The 18,372-nt window shown below is 40.3% G+C and overlaps 2 protein-coding genes across 6 annotated transcripts in view; both read left to right on the top strand.

Moving 5' to 3' along the window:
• GOLGB1 (golgin B1) overlaps nt 1-1,527 on the top strand; it is an 88,348-nt gene extending 86,821 nt beyond the window's left edge. For all 5 annotated transcript variants that reach the window (XM_040484645.1, XM_040484644.1, XM_040484643.1 and 2 more), the window contains one exon: nt 122-1,527. In XM_040484645.1, coding sequence (XP_040340579.1) covers nt 122-256 — 135 coding nt within the window. In that variant the 3' untranslated portion in view covers nt 257-1,527. The remainder of the gene's footprint in view (nt 1-121) is intronic.
• A 2,232-nt stretch (nt 1,528-3,759) lies between these two features.
• The window catches only part of HCLS1 (hematopoietic cell-specific Lyn substrate 1), a 26,827-nt gene continuing 12,214 nt past the window's right edge, over nt 3,760-18,372 (top strand). The window contains exons 1-4 of the mRNA XM_040484639.1: nt 3,760-3,921; nt 6,352-6,435; nt 7,023-7,096; nt 17,387-17,516. Coding sequence (XP_040340573.1) covers nt 6,352-6,435; nt 7,023-7,096; nt 17,387-17,516 — 288 coding nt within the window. The 5' untranslated portion in view covers nt 3,760-3,921. The remainder of the gene's footprint in view (nt 3,922-6,351; nt 6,436-7,022; nt 7,097-17,386; nt 17,517-18,372) is intronic.

Raw genomic sequence — 18,372 nt, 5'->3', positions numbered from 1 at the left:
TTGGCCAAGTGACCCTGAAGGAGCTTTCTCTCGGGATACCTCTTTCCTGCAATGTTGGGAGAAGGGAAAGGGACATATCCCTGTAGGGCAAACCTCTCTGACTTTCCAATTTTTCTTTCAGACCCGGAGTGGTGCTGGATGGAAGCGGGTCCTGCGTTCACTCTGTCATTCCCGGACCCGAGTGCCACTGCTAGCAGCCATCTACTTTCTGATGGTTCACGTCCTCCTCATTCTGTGTTTCACAGGCCATCTATAAACTGATTTCTCACCTTTGTGACTACTCCCCTCAGAACTTGGAATTCCCTCATCTCTAACATCCAAACCATCAATTTTGCTAGTGGAACAGTCTTCCCACTTACAGGTCTTCTCTCCAACTCTCCACAGAAAGTGCCTGCACAAACAGAGGTGGATGTCAGCCCAGGGCAGAGCTGCAGGGACCAGTGGGTCTGCTTTCTTCTCCTGCCCGGGGTCGGAACACTTCTGCATAATCTGAGGAGGCCCCACAGTCGGTTGTTGAACCCGGTATTTGTTCAGGTTTTGCAGGGCCCTGATTTTTTGTGGTCCTGTGAAGGATGATGAGGAATGTCTTTCAACTTAGAAGATGGTTGTAATAAACCTAATAATCTGAAGTCTAGTATCATTTTGATTGATACTTTCTTTGCCTCAGTTACCTTATATTTTCTCCTGCTTCAGAGGGAAGGTGGACCTGCCATTAACAAAGTTTTGGGGAACAGTATCCCATAGAATAGCTGGTTAGGTCTCTTGCAAAATAGGGTGGGAACTGAAGAACTCCCCAGGGTTTCAGTTGACCAATCATAGGGTAGGACACTGACTCCTTCCCTGGTTGTTCAGACATAACTGGAGTTAGATTTGAGGTCCTGGACTATAGGGATAGAATCCTATGTGTGTGCCCTTGATCACATATATACTGAGGTATTAAATGGCCCATGCCTTTCCTTTCATTGAAAGGAAGAATTGGCTATAGACAGTGGAGATCAGATTCTTGTCATTCCGATGTTGTCTGGATATGCCTTGAGTGTAGACCCTAAAGCAGTATACTAGGAGCTAATCCTAGGTGAGGCATTGACTCCCACCAGGGAGATCTGACTGGTCTGATGACCACTCCTAGCCTCTGGTTGTACGAAGCTACTCTGCTGTTGGTGATAGTTAGCCCAGTTTCTCAGCCCATAGTCACCTGCCCTCTGTGGTAACAGAGCTGAGGAAAGTGGAGGGCGAATATAGAGAAGACAAGATATCTAAGTCTAAGCCTGAGAATGGCAGCCAGGATTGAATTCCATTTGTGCCTGTTCCTTGCCTCCCCTTCCCCCACCCTTACCTGCTGGTTAGTTTCTCATTATGCACATGATATGTTCCCTGCCTGCTCTCACCACCCAAAGAAGAGAGAAAACTGGTGGACTGATTGATCTGCTGTGATCCTTTGTTCTTTGGTGACCAAATCTTGGTCATGGCAACCCAGGAACTTTCCTGAACAATTGTAAAATAATAAAATTATTTTCAGAATCAAAACTGGTGGTGGTGTGTACATGTGTATGAATGTATGTAGACACAGGTGCTTATGTACATGTGCTTGCATGCTGGGCAAGGAAGGGTAGATGGGAGACAGGGTTGGGCAGCCAGGAGTGGATTCAGGGGTAGTAAGCTCTACCTGTTTAGGCTTCCTTCTCCTTGGCCAGCATCAGTAATGGCTGCATGTGTCATTCTGGCCTTAGCCTCTAGACTCCAGGGTGATGAAGTGGAGTGAGGAAATTCATTCTAGTGTTGAACCAAACAAACTGGGCCTTAGGGCCTGAGATTCATGCAGCTCATGCCTGGGCCTGAGAGAAGACTTATCTGGGGTATAGTGAAAACATTAGGCCCTTAAGGATCCCTATGAATGGGAGTTGGGGGAAGAGAAATCTAAGAGGGTATAGCAGAATAAGCATTGCTATGTTACAGGTTTTTAAGTTTATTTTGAAAGAGAGTAGGGGAGGAGTAGAGAGGGAGAGAGAGAATCCCAAGCAGGCTGTATGCTGTCAGTATGAAGCCCTATGTGGGGCCCAAACTCCTAAACCATGAGATCATGATCTGAACTGAAGTCAGACGCTTAATCAACAGAGCCACCCAGGCACCCCTACTATGTTATTTTTATATTAAGTTGCTGCTTAGGAAAAGCTAACTTTATTAAAGTACAATGAGTGAATCAAACCAAGATTTTATGGCTTGAAAGTCCATGCTATTTATTTGTGTGCTCCATCTCACTGTCTCTCATTAGAAATGAACTTGGGGGCAACCTGGGTGGCTCAGTCAGTTAAGTGACTGGTTCTTGATTTCGGCTCGGGTCATAATCCTATGGTTCGTGCGATAGAGCTAGAGTGCAGAGCCTACTTGGGATTCTCTCCCTCCCTCTGCCCCTCCTCTGCTCATGCTCACTTTCCCTCTCTCTCCCAAAATAAATAAACTTAAAAAAGAAGAAGAAGAAATGAACTTGAGACTTTGCTAAAGAGTGATAGGGTTAGAACTGTACCTGGATGGTGTGCCACAGTATTTGGTCTGATCATTCCCATTTTTGACACTGAATTAGGATCCCAAATGATCTAAAAGATCTTTTCCCCTTCTACAAATGATCTTTTCCTTGAAATGATTTTGGTGCTGCCATAATAAATAGGTCGTGAAGTAGGAGAGAGAAATACACTACCACCACCACCCACCAAACTGACCTAGAATTCTTAAGAGTGACTAAGGTCTTATTATTTCTAATGCAGAAATCACCTCCACTATATCTTAGACCACTTTCATCTAGTCTCTGTTTGAGTCTGTTGGGAAACTCAAAACTGAGCAAATCAGTTAGAACTCCATATCATCAGGGTTAGGAGAGACTAGGTCAGATACAGTAACAAACACCAATTTTTAGTAGCTAAAACAGCAAAGATTACTGTTTATAGTCTACTTGTGTTGTCATCATTCTCAGCTGGGGACCCAGGCTGCCAGAGGAGCCACTGGAGAACTGCACTTCGCCTTGGTGAGCAGGGGGCAGAAAAGCATGGCAAAGCTTGCACTGGTCTTAAAGTCTCCACCAGAAAGTGATGTATTTCACTTCTCACATTTGATTGGCCAAAATCAGTCACCTGAGCAAGTCTGGCTTCAAGAAGGAAAGGAAGGAGGGGCAGCAAATCTTGAACGGTAATACAAAATGCCACAAAAATCTTCCAACATCTGGTAGTAGTATCTAGTTCTTTCAGACTTTTTTCTGCTAGTTAGACCCCACTCCCCTAAACAACTTCTGAAACTTTCTCCCTCCATGGCTTGCCTTTCCCGTGACTGATTCTGTTCCATTGTTCAATTGATCAATGCTTATTTGAATATCTGTATGCAAACCCCAGGTTTAAGTGCGATGGGTGATGTAGAAGTGAGTTTCTTTTTAAATCTTACCCTTCAAAACCCACATAAAAATCACTTTTCTCATTAAACCTTTCTAGATTACTTCACCCCATACCAAATTACTTTTACCACAAATTCCTTTACCATAGTAGATGCAAGTGCTTACCTATTTCAAACATGAATGCTGTTCTACAACATTCTTTTATGTGTTTTCTGTGAATGCTTTGCTTCCTTGACCAGATATAAACTCTGAGAGTAAGAGCAGCATTCCTTATAACTTCCCTGTGACTCTCAAAGCGTTGCAAAAGACGAGGCACGGCGGCATTTTTTTTTTTTTTTTTTTTTTAAGTGCCTAAGCAGAAGGAACTGACTTAAACTTCAGGAAGTAGCTGTGAGGACAGGGTGTCAGGAAATGACAGAAAACCTGCTGAATACGGAACTGAAGCAGCAGCTCAGAGTTTCTTGCTCTGAAGTGGCAGTAGAGAGGGGAGCCCAGTGGACGTGAAGAGCTGGGAGCTTAGAGCAGACACTTGGCTACTGGAGGTGGGTACTCTGAGCAGTGGGAAAGTTGGGGAGCACAGGGCAAGAGCTGAATTAAGAGGAACCTACCTGGCTCTTAGTCCTCCATGAGAGATAAAGTCCTTTCTCATAGGCTCTTAGACTTTTATGGCCAGAGGCCTGGGGGTGAGTGATTGTGACTAATGAGCATATGGGGATGGAAACTGAAATGGGGGTCTGGAGCCCAGGGCACATGATGCAGCAGCCACCCAGGACTCTTAGTTTCTGCTGACAGTCTACAACCTTCTCCTAAGGCCTGTTGCTCCTAGGCCCTGAGGCAAGAGGAGGACCATAGGAGATGAAGACAAAGTCTCTGTCCTTAGAGAGCATATGGTCTTGCAAAGAGACAAAACTCACATAGGAGACACTGTGACACAGCAGGAAGTAGTTGCTACTTACACCAGTGCGGATGGAGGCCAAACAATGGTTCGACTAGGGCTAGTTTCTGTGATTGTAGGATCCCAGAATCCCAGAATGTCCGAAATGAAGGGGACTTGATGACTTAGCTACATTAACCTCTTCATTTATTTTCCCCTGGGGAAAATGGAGTATCAAAGATGTTCGGTGATTTACCCAATTAATATTTTTAATTACCTACTCTGGTACCTGACAAATAAGAACATATGCCATGTTGATTCCCTTACCCCTGTTCCCAGAGGGGCTTAGTAACAGAGCTGGGGTGATCTTCTGACTGAGGTCCATGTACTTTACTGATGCTGTCAGGCAGCTTCGTGATGAGGCCCTTAATTGTGCCTGCAATCCTGGGCACCATTCCTCACCAAGTTACTCCCCGGTCCCCTACCTCTAATAGCCCCTCTTGGCGTTTCTATTTCTGCCAGCAGCTTAAGGACACTAATAGTCTCTGCGTCAGAAACTTCCCTTTGTTTAAAAAATACATGAAGATGGGAGGCTTTTGGGTGAGTTAGGCTGAGGCCCCAGAGGAACAGCAGGAAAGAGGAGAGGACCGTCAGTCCTCATTGCTTCCTTTTTGATCATGAATATTTCAGAAACTTCTCCTTTCCAGTTTTCTGTATGAAGTCATTTTGTCAAAAAGCAGCCCAGGAGCCAGGACCATAGGCCTTATCTCTTCAATCCATAATTGTTACCCCATAAGGAAAGGCAGAGCTGTTCTGGGCAAGGACTCATCTCACAGTGCAGCTGACTCAGTCACTACTTCTCCGGTGTCCTGCTTGCATCTCTTTAACCACCCTTTCCCCCAAATCCTTGGGCTAGTTTCCAAGGAGGCTATCAAATAGCATGGAGAAAGATGGAGCTTCCAAGAGGAAAGGAAAATCGGAGAGTCTGAGAGACTGTGTGGAGACATTGTAGAGTCCTCGGAGCAGTTTTAAGAGGTCTCATTTAAGAGACAGTGAAGAGTATAGGGAAATACACCAGTGGGATGAGGAGTCCAAGGAAGGATGGACAGGAGAGTTGCTAGTTAGCAAGTAGTAGCAGGGTCAAGAAGTGTCAGTGTCCCCCCAGAGCAGATAAGCATTTGTCAATGGACATACAGAGATCCAGGATCCCACACATAGAGAGCAACTTGCTGCTCCTCATGCATAAACTGGCAGAGCCAATGGAAACACTGGGGATGCCACAGAATAACAATTTGGCTCCCCTTCATCCTAGTGTTCTCTAACAATTTCTTTATTACTTACTTAATAAAAAAATCTAATAACTCTCAGTGTTCAAAATAAGGGATTTATTTTATGCTGTTTGAACCAGTTATCTTCTTTAGAAATATAATTGAACTGTTTTTAAAAATTAAAGAATAGATGATTCATTCCCAGTAAATAATACTTCCTTATGTGTTGTTCAGGGCAGGAATTTCAGCTGACTGCCCTACTGACCTCATGCACCTATTCAGTAGCTGCTCTTAGAATGAACATGGGATAATGACTTGCACTGGGGTTGGAATTTTCTCAGTAGAATTATGCAGGTGGTAGAGAAGAAAATGTAGGTGTTCACTTTATTAGGGGCTGGACCAATGCACCTTTCAACAGCTGTAACAGGAGTCATGTAGAAACTGAGAGGCATGGTGCTTTAATTTGAAGGGTACCCTAGTACTCCTCATTGATTGCCCCTTTAAGCCACTACCCTGCTAGCCTTGCAACACAAATGAATGTTCCCAGCAGTTTTGACACTCAGATTATTTAACATTACCCACACCCATGATGGCCTCTCTCCAGACTCAGTAGGCCTAGACCGTGTTAATTTGTCTTGAATAAATCCTCCCCCCTGCTCCTCTAACTGAGCAAAAGTGTTTTCTTAAAACTTCCTTCTGCTTTGCCTCAGCTTCCATTTTGTTCTAAGAAAAAATAGCAAAACCACTGGACTGCTATAACATTGACTTCAGCATTCTTGTTTTCCCTCTTCTTGATTTTCTCTCCCTAATTCCCATTTTGTCATCCTCAGATGTGGAAGTCCGTAGTAGGGCATGATGTATCTGTTTCTGTGGAGACCCAGGGTGATGATTGGGACACAGACCCCGACTTTGTGGTGAGTTTGGAAATAACTTTGCTTGGAAAAATCAACAAAAGGTGGAGGTGAGGGGACAAGGGAGAGGCACCTGGGCTACTCTGTTATTACTTACCTTTTAGGGGGCTTAGAAAGGACAATCTGGGACTGAAATAGCACTCATGGTAGAACTGACTGGTAGGACAGTTGGCTGTCATGAGTGGGGGTGTGCATGATAGCTGATGTTGAGGATGGAAGGGGACGGGTGTAGAGGAGTTTGACATTGTGATTGACGGGCTATGACAAGCTAGGCAGAAGCTGAGGTGCAGGTTAACCTGGGTCTCCATTGACCTGTGAGCAGGATATAAGCTAGGCCTGTATAATTTGTGGAGATTCAGAAGTTGTAGAAGACCTAACGGGGAAAGTGTGGGGGATGCATAGCAGAAAGGGAGGTTTCAGAACCCACCTTAATTTTAACATGGGGGGGGCAGGGTGAGGAAAATGTAAAGATCGTGACTGAAGGAAGCAACAGTTTCAGGGGACCTGGAGGGCATGTGTGTCAGCTACATAGCCTCTCTCAATGTGGCACATCTCTTGCCATCACTTATTGCTGATGATGTCTTTTGTAGAATGACATCTCTGAAAAGGAGCAACGGTGGGGAGCCAAGACCATTGAAGGCTCTGGACGTGCAGAACATATCAAGTAGGTGCCAAAAGGATTGGGGAGCAGAAAAAGGGTGTGGGAAGAGCCTGAGGAGAACTTGGACACTCAGGGGAGGGAAGAAGGAAGGAAGGAAGGAGAGAAGGTAGTTAATGTCTACATGTCTTTGCATTTGTTTTTTCTTGAATCTATCCCTGTGTGTCCCTATGTGTATCATTGCGGGTTTCTGTTTCATGTCTCTCCACTTATCCCCCTAACCTGTATTCTCTCTCTCATTTCTAACAACTATGCTATTTCCCCAAGCGGGTCTATTATAAGGGATTCAGAGATGAGGTGGCTCAAATACTGGTTGAGGTTGTATCACTTTATCTCTCCAACATCTCTCTATCATCTATCTATTCATAGAAATAGAAATGTGTGTCTAGAATGTAGGTGACTTCAGATAGACCAAGAAGGATTCAGTGAAAGATCAAGGTAAATAACTCAGAATAGATATTGTAAGAAGAGGACAATATCAGGTCTCATACCTGGCCTGGATGATTTTTAAAATAAAAATTTGTATTTGGCTACTTGACAGAAGCTGGAAACCACGAATGGTAATATGAAGAAATGTGACAGTTAGAAAACCTATTGATTAGGGGCGCCTGGGTGGCGCAGTCGGTTAAGCTTCCGACTTCAGCCAGGTCACAATCTCGCGGTCCGTGAGTTCGAGCCCCGCGTCGGGCTCTGGGCTGACAGCTCAGAGCCTGGAGCCTGTTTCCGATTCTGTGTCTCCCTCTCTCTCTGCCCCTCCCCCGTTCATGTTCTGTCTCTCTCTGTCCCAAAAATAAATAAATGTTGAAAAAAAAATTAAAAAAAAAAAAAAAAGAAAACCTATTGATTAAAATTATCTTAGTAATAGTGTTTAAGGGTCTTAAAGATGATAACCCAACGTTTTATCAGAAATAAGAGCAAAACAATGAAACAGTCTGATACTGTAAGAGAGAAGGATGTTACAGACATATCTAAGGGTTTCTGTGGGATATATTGTGTATTCATATTGAAAGATTCCCTCTTCTCTTCCATATATTATTCAGGATCATTTAAACAGGGCTGTCTACTTTGGATGTCAAATATTAGTAGCAGGGTAGACACAATAAACTGCATAACAAGAGCAAAAATAAAAAAGCAAAAATTGGGATGCCTGGATGGCTCAGTTGGTTGAGCATCTGACTCTTGATTTTGGCTCAGGTCATGATCCCAGGGTCATGGGATCAAGCCCCACATTTGGCTCCATGACGAGCATGGAGCCTGCTTAAGATTATCTCTCTGCCCCTCTCACCCGCTCACTCTCTCTAAAATAAAAAATTTAAAAATTTTTTTAAAGCAAAAATTAACAATTACAAATAAATTGGCAAAATTAATACAATTTAAAAATCCATTTTAACTCCCCCATACAGAATTTAACAATAGTGTTTTTACCTCTTTTCCCCTGGATTTAAAAAGTGTCAGTGGATGACCACATTGTATAAACAACACACTAGGAAACTTAGCATGTGTTTATATAATTTGATAATATTCAGTAATATGCATTGTTGTTTGATAAGACAATGATTTATCTCAAGAAACTGTAATGAATATTGTTCTTAAACAAACCAACCAATTCTGGAAGCAGTTGGAAAGATGAAAAAAATGGAACAGGTTCATTCAGGAAGTTTCTTGATGCTCCTTTCCAATCTCATAGATAAAACAAAAAAAAAAAAAAAAAAAGATCCTTTTCCTTTTCTGAGTAAAGGCTACTCAGCCCTAGTATCCCGAGAACTCTTAAGATGAAGATACCAATATTCTAATACCTTTCCCAACCAGCTTGTCTCATGCATAGTAGGAGCAGAATATTTTAAGGAAGACTGCTAAATTTTTGCCATGGTCTTATAGAAAGAGCTTGAATTTGTTAGGTTCGACTAACAGCTCTGCAGCTACAAGTAATGTGAATTTAGACATATAACCTCTCGGAATCTCAGTTTATTTGTTTATCAAAGGGGAATAATAATAGCTACCCTGCAGAGTATGGTTAAAATTCAAGGGGCTAACATGTATCAACATTCTAGTGCAGTATTTAGCACCTCTTAGCAGCTCAATAATATTTCTCTTCATTTTTAAAAAATGTTTATTTATTTTTGAGATAGCATGAGCTAGGGAGAGGCAGAGAGAGGAGACAGGATCCAAACTGAGCTCTGCCCTGATAGCAGTGAGCCCAATGTGGGGCTCAAGCTCACATACCCTGAGCAAAAGCCTGAGCCAGAAGTCAGATGTTCAACCAACTGAGCCACCCAGGCACCCCAATATTTCTTTTTCTTGTTAATATAGTTTATTTTTATTTATTTCTTATTTTCTTTAACGTTTATTTATTACTGAGAGACAGACAGAGACAAAGCGTGAGCAGGGGAGAGGCAGAGAGAGAGGGAGACACAGAATCCGAAGCAGGCTCCAGGCTCTGAGCTGTCAGCGCAAAGCCGAAAAAGCGGGGCTCAGACTCACAAACCGCGAGCTCATGACCTGAGCCAAAGTCTGACGCTTGACCCACTGAGGTGCCCCAATATAGATTAGTTTCAATTATATTCTTTCTTCCTAAAAACCTAACATAAACATGTAAAAAAATTACAGTCTTTCTTCTTCCTAAGTGCTGTTTACTAGGACTGTTGTGTTGTACAACTCAGTATATCCATTACTCTGTTGACCCTTGGAATTATAAAATGTAGTGACCTTGAATGTTACCTTATTAACCTAACTGGATCTTTTAAGGATAGCATACATGGTAGAGATATTTACACAAAAACCCACTTCCTTCCCATTCACCCAAGCTACCAAGATGTAAAAGTCCCATCTCTGCTAGTAACTAGCCAGGTGACCATGAACAGGTCACTTTTCCTCTCTGATTCTCAGTTTTCCCACTGGGATCGAAAAGACCTCTAGAGGACCTTCCATTATTAAGTCTCTAATATTCTGGGATTCTCTCTGGCTAACATGGGCTAAGCCAATCTTTAAGGTCAGATGAGAATCACTAAGGGCTTTGGAAAGGAGGGGGAAGTTGGAGAGGAGAACAGTAGCTGCAGAGTTGAGATCACTCAGAGCAGGAAAAGGAAGTGATTGTGGTTCTCACTAATCTCACTACCTTCCCCCACACCATAATCTTTCTTTTTTAAGTCTACCTAAAATATACTTAGTTTGGGGAGTGACTTGGTAATTCAGTGAATAGCTCAAAGGATAATGTCTGTCCCTCATCTATTGTATGGAGAAGCCTGGGCCAGGCAGCTGCAAGCAACCTAGTGTTTCCTAGTAACTGCCTGATTTTCAAGGTCTCTGGCCCTTTTTTCCATCTTCTTTTTGCCACTCTTGTCCTCTCATGCTCATGTGCCTCTTTACAGTCCATATATCCCATGTCCACCCCTGGCTGGATGTAAACACTGAGCTGCTTCCTGTCACTATACGTTAGTTATGCCTATTCTAAAATTTTATGTAAATGCAGTAATACAAAATATATTCTTTTGTGTCTGTCTTCTTTCACTCAGTATAATTATTTGAGATCTAACTATGGTCTTTGTGTATCAGTCTTTTGTTCCTTTTTACTGTCCAGTGATTTCCCATTAAATGGGTATATCTTAGTTTGGTTTATCCATTACCCTGCTGATGGATATCTGGGTTGTTGGCAATTTGGAACTATTAAAAATAAAGCTGTATGAACATTTGGGTCCAAATCTTTTTGTTGACATGTGTTTTTATCTCTCTTGGGAAATGTCTTGGAATAAAACTGCTGAGTCATATAATAAGTACGCATTTATTTTTTTAAGAAATTACCAAACTGAAAGGAATTTACCATTTTTTATTCCTGCCAATAATGTATGGATTTCAATTGCTCCACATGCTTCTCTACACTTGGTATTGTTAGTATTTTTAATTTTTATCACTCTTGTGGGTATGTGGTCATTTTAATTTGTATTTCTTTGATGCTTAATTTTATTGAGCATCTTGTTATGTGTTATTCATGTATCTTTATATGTCTTCATTTAAAGTGTCTGTTCAAGTGGTACCTTTGTGTACGACTCTTGGTTTCAGCTCAGATCATGATCCCAGGGTGGTGGGATTGAGCCCCGTGTTGGGCTCTGTGCTGAGCATGTAGCCTGCTTAAGATTCTCTCTCTCTCTCTCTCTCTCTCTCTCTCTCTCCCCCTCTCCCCAACTTGTGCTCTCTCTCTAAAATAAAATTTAAGGGGCGCCTGGGTGGCTCAATCGGTTAGGTAGCTGACTTCAGCTCAGGTCATGATCTCATGGTCTGTGAGTTCGAGCCCCACGTCGGGCTCTGTGCTGACAGCTCAGAGCCTGGAGCCTGTTTTGGATTCTGTGTCTCCCTCTCTCTGACCCTCCCCTGTTCATGCTCTGTCTCTCCCTGTCTCAAAAATAAATAAAACGTCAAAAAAAAATTTTTTTTTAATAAAATAAAATTAAAAAAAAAACTTTTTACTATCCCAGGACTTTATATTCCTACATATATTTTAGAATAAATGAGTCAATTCCTACAAAAATCTCTGATCATATTTTGGTTGAAATTGCATTGAATCTATAGATCATTTTAGAGAAAACTGGTATCTTAATGATCTTGAATTTTCCTATCCATGAACATGGACTTATTTATTTCTTCTTCAATTTTTTCAGTAATATTTTTCAATGTTCAGGTCTTGGACATATTTTATTATTAAATTGATGCTAAAATAGTTCATGTGATTTCATGGGATAATAAATAGTATTTATTTTTAACTTTTAATTTCCAAATGTCCATGGCTAGTATAGTCATACTCAGCAATATTGCAGGTTTGGTGTCTGGCCCTCACAATAAAGCAAATATCAGAATAAAGCAAGTAAAATGAATTTTTTTTATTTCTCAGTGTATATAAAAGTTATGTTCACATTATACTGTGGTCTGTTAAGTGTGCAGTAGCATTATGTCTAAAGAAATAATGTGCATACCTTAATTTAAAAGTACTTTGTGGGGTGCCTCGGTGGCCTTGGTTTTGGCTGAGGTCATGACCTCACAGTTTGTGGGTTTGAGCCCTGTGTCAGCATAGATTGGGATTCTTTCTCTCCCTCTCTCTCTCTGCCCCTTCCCCGCTCATTCTCTCTCTCTCTCTTTCTCAAAAAAAAAAATTTTTTTTTAAAAATAAAAATACTTTGCTAAAAGATAGTAAGCATCATCTGAACATTAAGTGAGTCATATCTTTTTGCTGGTGGAGGGTCTTACCTCCATGTTGATGGCTTCTGATGGCTTCTGACTGATGGTTGCTAAAGTTGGGGTGACTGTGGCAATTTCTATGGAAAAATTTTCTGTATCAAAATTGGAAGTTTGCTACATTGATTGACTTTTCCTTTCATGAATGATTTTTCTGTAGCATGTGACACTGTTTGATAGCATTTTACCCACAGTAGAGCTTCTTTCAAAACTGGAGTCAATCCTCTAAAACCTGGCTGCTGCTTTATCATGTAAATTTATGTCATATTCTAAGTCCTTTGTTGTCATTTTGACAGTCTTCACAGCATCTACACCAGGAGTAGTTTCCATCTCAAGAAACCACTTTCTTTGCTCATCCATAAGAAGCAACTTCCCATGCATTCAAGTTGTATCTTGAGATTGCAGCAATTCAGTCACATCTTCAGGCTCCACTTCTGATTCTAGTTCTCTTGCTGTTTCCACCACAATTGCAGTTACTTCTTCCACAGGAGTCTTGAACCCTCAAAGTCATTCATGAGGGTTGAAATCAACTTCCTCAAACTCCTGTTAACATTGATATTTTGATCTCTCTTTGTGAATTATTGAATGTTCTTAATGCCACCTCTAATGGTAAATCCTTTCCAGAAGGTTTTCAATTTACTTTGCCCAGATCCATCAGAGGAATCACTATCTATGGCATCTATAGTCTTAAAGGATAGATTTCTTAAATACTGTCACAAGACTTGAAAAATGAAATTATTCCTTGACCCATGGGCAGCAGAATGGATGTTGTGTTAGCAGGTTTTGAAAATGACACTAACCATGTGGTCCATCTCCATCAGAGTTCTTGGGGGGCCAGACGCATTGTCAATGAGCAATAATATTTTGAAAGGCATCTCTTTTCTGAGTAGTAGGTCTCAGCAGTGGACTTAAAATATTCAGTAAACCATGTTGTAAACAGATGTGCTGTCATCCAGTCTTTGTTGTTCATTTATAGCGCACCAGTAGAGTAGATTTAGTGTGATTCTTAAAGGGCCCTGGGATTCTCAGAATAGTAAATGAGCATTGGCTTCAGCTTAAAATCACCAGCTTCCTTAGCCCCTAACAAGAGAATCAGCCTGTCCATTGAAGCTTTGAAGCCAGGCATTGACTTCTCCTCTTTAGCTATGAAAGTTCTAGATGGCATCTTTCAGTAGAAGGCTGGTTTGTCTACATTGAAAATCTTTTGTTTAGTGTAGCCACCTTCATTAATTATCTTAGGTAGATATTCTGGATAACTTTCTGCAGGTTCTATATCAGCACCTGTTGTTTCACCTTGAACTGTTATGTTATGAAGATGGTGTCTTTCCTTAAACCTCAAGAACCAACCACTGCTAGCTTCCAGCTTTTCTTCTGCAGTTTCCTCACCTCTTTCATCCCTCATGGAACTGAAGAAAGTTAGGGCCTTGCACTAGATTAGGCTTTGACTTAAGGGAATGTTGTGGTTGGTTTGATCTTCTATCTAGACCACTAGAACATTCTCCATATCAGCAATAAGTCTGTTTTGCTTTCTTATCATTCATATGTTCACTGGAGTAGCACTTTTAATTTATTTTAAGAACTTTTCCTTTGCAACTGGAAGGTATTATGCTGAGTGAAATAAGTCAGTCAGAGAAGGACAGTTATCATATGTTTTCACTCATGTGGATCTTGAGAAACTGAACAGACCATGGGGGAAGGAAAGGGGGAAAAATAGATACAAACAGAGAGAGGGGGAGGCAAACCACAAGAGATTATTAAATACAGAGAACAAACTAAGGGTGGATGGGGGGGGGCAGGTAGGGGAGAGGGAAAATGAGTGATGGACATTGAGTAGGGCATTTGTTGGGATGAGCACTGGGTATTGTATGTAAACCAATTTGACAGTGAGTTATATACATAAGAAAATTTAAAAAAAGAACTTTTCCTTTGCATTCACAACTTGGCTAACTGTGTGGCATAAGAGACCTACCTTTTGGCCTGTCTTGGCTTTTGAAATGCCTTCATCATTAAGCTTAATGATTTCTTTTGAAATTATTTTGAAGCTTTTGATTTAAAGGAGAGATGTGTGACTCTTCTTTCACTTGAACACTTAGATGCCATTGCAGAGTTATTAATTGGCCTGATTTCAAAATTGCTGTGTCTCAGGGAATAAGGAGGCCTAAGGCAAGAAAGAGAGATGGGGAAATGGCTGGTTGGGGGGAGCAGTCAGAATACATGCAACATTTATGACATCTCAAGAAACCACTTTCTTTGCTCATCCATAAGAAGCAACTTCCCATCCATTCAAGTTCATGGTGCCCCCAAACCATTATAATAGTAACGTCAAGCAGCACTGATCACAGATCACCATAATCAATATAATAATATTGAAAAACTTTGAAATATTGTGCAAAGTACTAAAATGTGACAGATACATGAAGTGAGCAAATGGTGTAGGAAAAATGGTGCCAATGGACTTGCTCAATATAGTGTTGCCACAAATCTTCAATTTGTTAAAAACACAATATCTGCAAAGTGTAATAAAGTGGTGTGCCCCTAAAATGAGTTATGCCTGTGTGTAGAAATGAAATTGATTTTGATCATGCCCTTGTATCCTGTGAACTTACCAAATGTACTTAATAGTTCCAGTAGTGTATTCTGTAGATTCTTTAGATTTTCTGCATCTATGATCATATCATCTGTGGATAAAATCTTATCTGTGTGACTCATCTCTGTGCTTTATTATTGTAACAAAAACAAAACACTTGGTTCCCATAAACTGCATCGCTTTATCAAATTCCAAGGTATTTTAAAACTTAAAATAGGTATCTGAAACTTAATGTGTCAAACGTTTCTTAGATATGCTGCTTAGCACATTGGATTGTAACTTTTTATATCTCTCCCACCTGACCACTATCTCCATATACATTAATAATCTTTGTATCCTCACAGCCTAAAAGTGCCTTATACTCAAAAGTGTAATTAATATTTATTGAGTGAAGTACTAATATGATTAAGGCTTATTTAGAGTGGCTTCAGCTATATTCTAAAGAATTTGATAAGAAGTTGGTCTTTTTTGGCCCCAACATTTTTATTTAAATTGTATTATCTATTGGCATCATCCTCTGATTAGCTTTGCTATCATCCATTAGGTGGAAATACCTGAATTTCATTTTCAAATCCCCTTTAAAAACTTGTTTTAACAATGATATAGTTATGACCCATGTGGCAATCATTGGACTCATTAAAACTTTGCACATTTTGCTCATTTGAAAGTAATGTTTGGCATCATTTTTGTCATTCTTCATCTGAATATTTTGGTTGGGAAATAACAGTTATTTACATGTTCTTGGAACCAGTAGCTTTTTTGACACAGACATTTCTAAAGTGTCAGTGTTAATGAACTAGCAACACAGGATCTCTGCCTCCACTGCTGCCAGAGGGTTTAGAGCAGGCACGGAACAGATGGTCCTTCCAGCTCTTCGCTTAATTTCATCTGGTTCAAAGCCAGCTTTCTAAAATTAACTATGACTAAAGCCGAGAGGGCTTTAAAAAGAGGCTTTTGGTGGGCTTATACTAGAAGGCCACCAGATGGATCTATTCTTCCATGAAACAAGAGAATTTCTGCTGTGGGATGGCCATTCTAACCTGTAACCAGTGTATCTGGTTTTCCCAAGCTGGTGAAGTCCCAGTAACATCACTGTCTCAATTCCCTAAACCTCTTTTTCTTGCTGCAGGAAGTGAAATTTTTTAATTTAGGGTTCTCTTGTCCAAATGTTTCTAAGAATCCTCAGAAGTGCCTCTCTGTGACCAAGTATACATACTGATTGTCCCTTATTGGTGCTAGTGCTGACCTGTCACTTCATATCCTCAGAGCAGACAGATCTGCAGAGGTGCTCTCTACCCTCATAGTGAAGATGAAAGTGAAGTAAGAAGGAGAAGGCTTCCTTTTGGTGTTACATTCTCTTAGTGACAGAGGTGTCCCAAATCAAGTTTATTTGGGTCTTCAGGTGTTACAACAATTAGTGATAAGACTGAATTTTGTTAGTTTTTATTAGCTTTTTTTTTTTTCATTTCAGTATAGTTGATACATAATGTTACATTCATTTCAGGTGGATAACTTAGTGATTTGACAAGTTTATACATTATGATGTGTTTACCACAAGTATAGCTACCATCTGTCCAGTTACATCGCTATTATAATGTCATCGACTACATTCCTTGTGCTTTGACTATTACTTCTGTGACGTATTTATTCTATAACTGGAACCCTGTATCTTCTACTCTCCTTCTTCCCCTTTTGCCCATCCCCTCTGGCAACCATCAGTTTGTTCTCTGTATTTATAGGTCTGATTCTGCTTATTGTTTGTTTTATTAGATTTTAGTGTAAGGAATTTCAGATTTGGGGGTGGAGACGAAGGGCATTCATTTTTTACCAAAATATACACCAAATACTTAATGTATAGATAAATCTCCCAAAGCTACATCTTTCCTAACCGTCGTTAATGACTTCCTAGTATGCCATTGAAAGGTAATATTGCAATTTACTTAACTGTTCTCCAAGTATTAGCCCTATAAATTGTTTCTTAGTTCTTGCTATTATCTTCAGTGTTTCAGTGAATATCGTTAGATATTAAGACTTGCCATATTTAAAATTATTTCCTTGAGGTAGATTCTCAGGACTAGAATGTGGGAATAAAGGGGTATATAAATATTTTTGTACTTCTGGGGAGAGAGTATCTAATGCTAGAAAGCAGACCCATTCAGAAGAAAAATAACTTCCCAGTTACTAGAATATAATTGGTATCACTGTCCTCTAACATTTAAGAACATGAAAAATGGGACAAGTATCAGAAGTTTATTTAGTGGACAAATTAACAGACTAGAGGAAATATTATTGGCTTGTGGAGAGTTTAAATCAGACTATGGTATATAGGCCACACTAATCTCTTACTCCCAGACCCAGCATTGATATACTTTGGGAACTCAGGTTATTACTAAAAATAAAGAACACATCTCAAGACTTCCATTTTTCTGGGAGGGAGAGTTCATTGACTTGTGCTAGATGAGTCTCTGTCATGTGGTTACTTCCAGTATCCACCAGCTGAGGAACAAAGTGTCAGAGGAGCATGATATTCTCAAGAAGAAGGAGATGGACTCAGGGCCCAAAGCATCCCATGGGTATGGAGGTCGGTTTGGGGTGGAGAGAGACCGAATGGACAAGGTGAGTTGAAAGAAAGATGTTTGCTTAAAGATAAAAAATTGATTCGTTTGTTGGTATTGTAGTTTAAAACTTATTCAAAGTACAGCATTAATTTGGGCTTTAAAATAGAATGTCCACATACTATTTGTATCATTTTTTTTCCTGATTTCAACACATAAATATAGATGGTAGAAAATGTGGTCCAAGAACTTAAAAGGGCTAGCCTATGGTAGACCCAGCCATGCTGTAACTCCTAGACTGAGGAGACAGGGTCACAATTAGAGAAGGGAAGAATATGTCTTAAAATCATTTACTGTTTTCAAATGTTTGTATAGAATGTTGATATTGCAACTTCTTATTATTTTCTTTACTGTGTATTTAGTGTTCTTTGTGTATACATATATTATACCTTATATGATATGTGCATGGGAAAAATATTGATGTGAATTTATTCATTAGATTCCATCAAATACAAATAGTTTCCTTTATCCATTAGCTACCACTAAAGTATGGTTAAAAATACTTGTGTCTTATTTATTTATTTTTTTAATTAAAAAAAATTTTTTTTAATGTTTATTTATTTTTGAGACAGAGAGAGACAGAGCATGAACGGGGGAGGGTCAGAGAGAGAGGGAGACACAGAATCTGAAGCAGGCTCCAGGCTCTGAGCGGTCAGCACAGAGCCCGACGCGGGGCTCGAACTCACGGACCGTGAGATCAGGACCTGAGCTGAAGTCGAACGCTTAACCGACTGAGCCACCCAGGCCCCTCAAAAATGCTTGTGTTTTATTTTATTTATTTATTTATTTATTTATTTATTTATTTATTTATTTTTCAACGTTTATTTATTTTTGGGACAGAGAGAGACAGAGCATGA

The sequence above is a fragment of the Herpailurus yagouaroundi genome, unplaced genomic scaffold (genome assembly GCF_014898765.1).
Source record: "Herpailurus yagouaroundi ecotype Mexico unplaced genomic scaffold, PumYag 162, whole genome shotgun sequence".
Taxonomy (NCBI): domain Eukaryota; kingdom Metazoa; phylum Chordata; class Mammalia; order Carnivora; family Felidae; genus Herpailurus; species Herpailurus yagouaroundi.
This window is presented reverse-complemented; position numbering and strand designations above follow the sequence as displayed.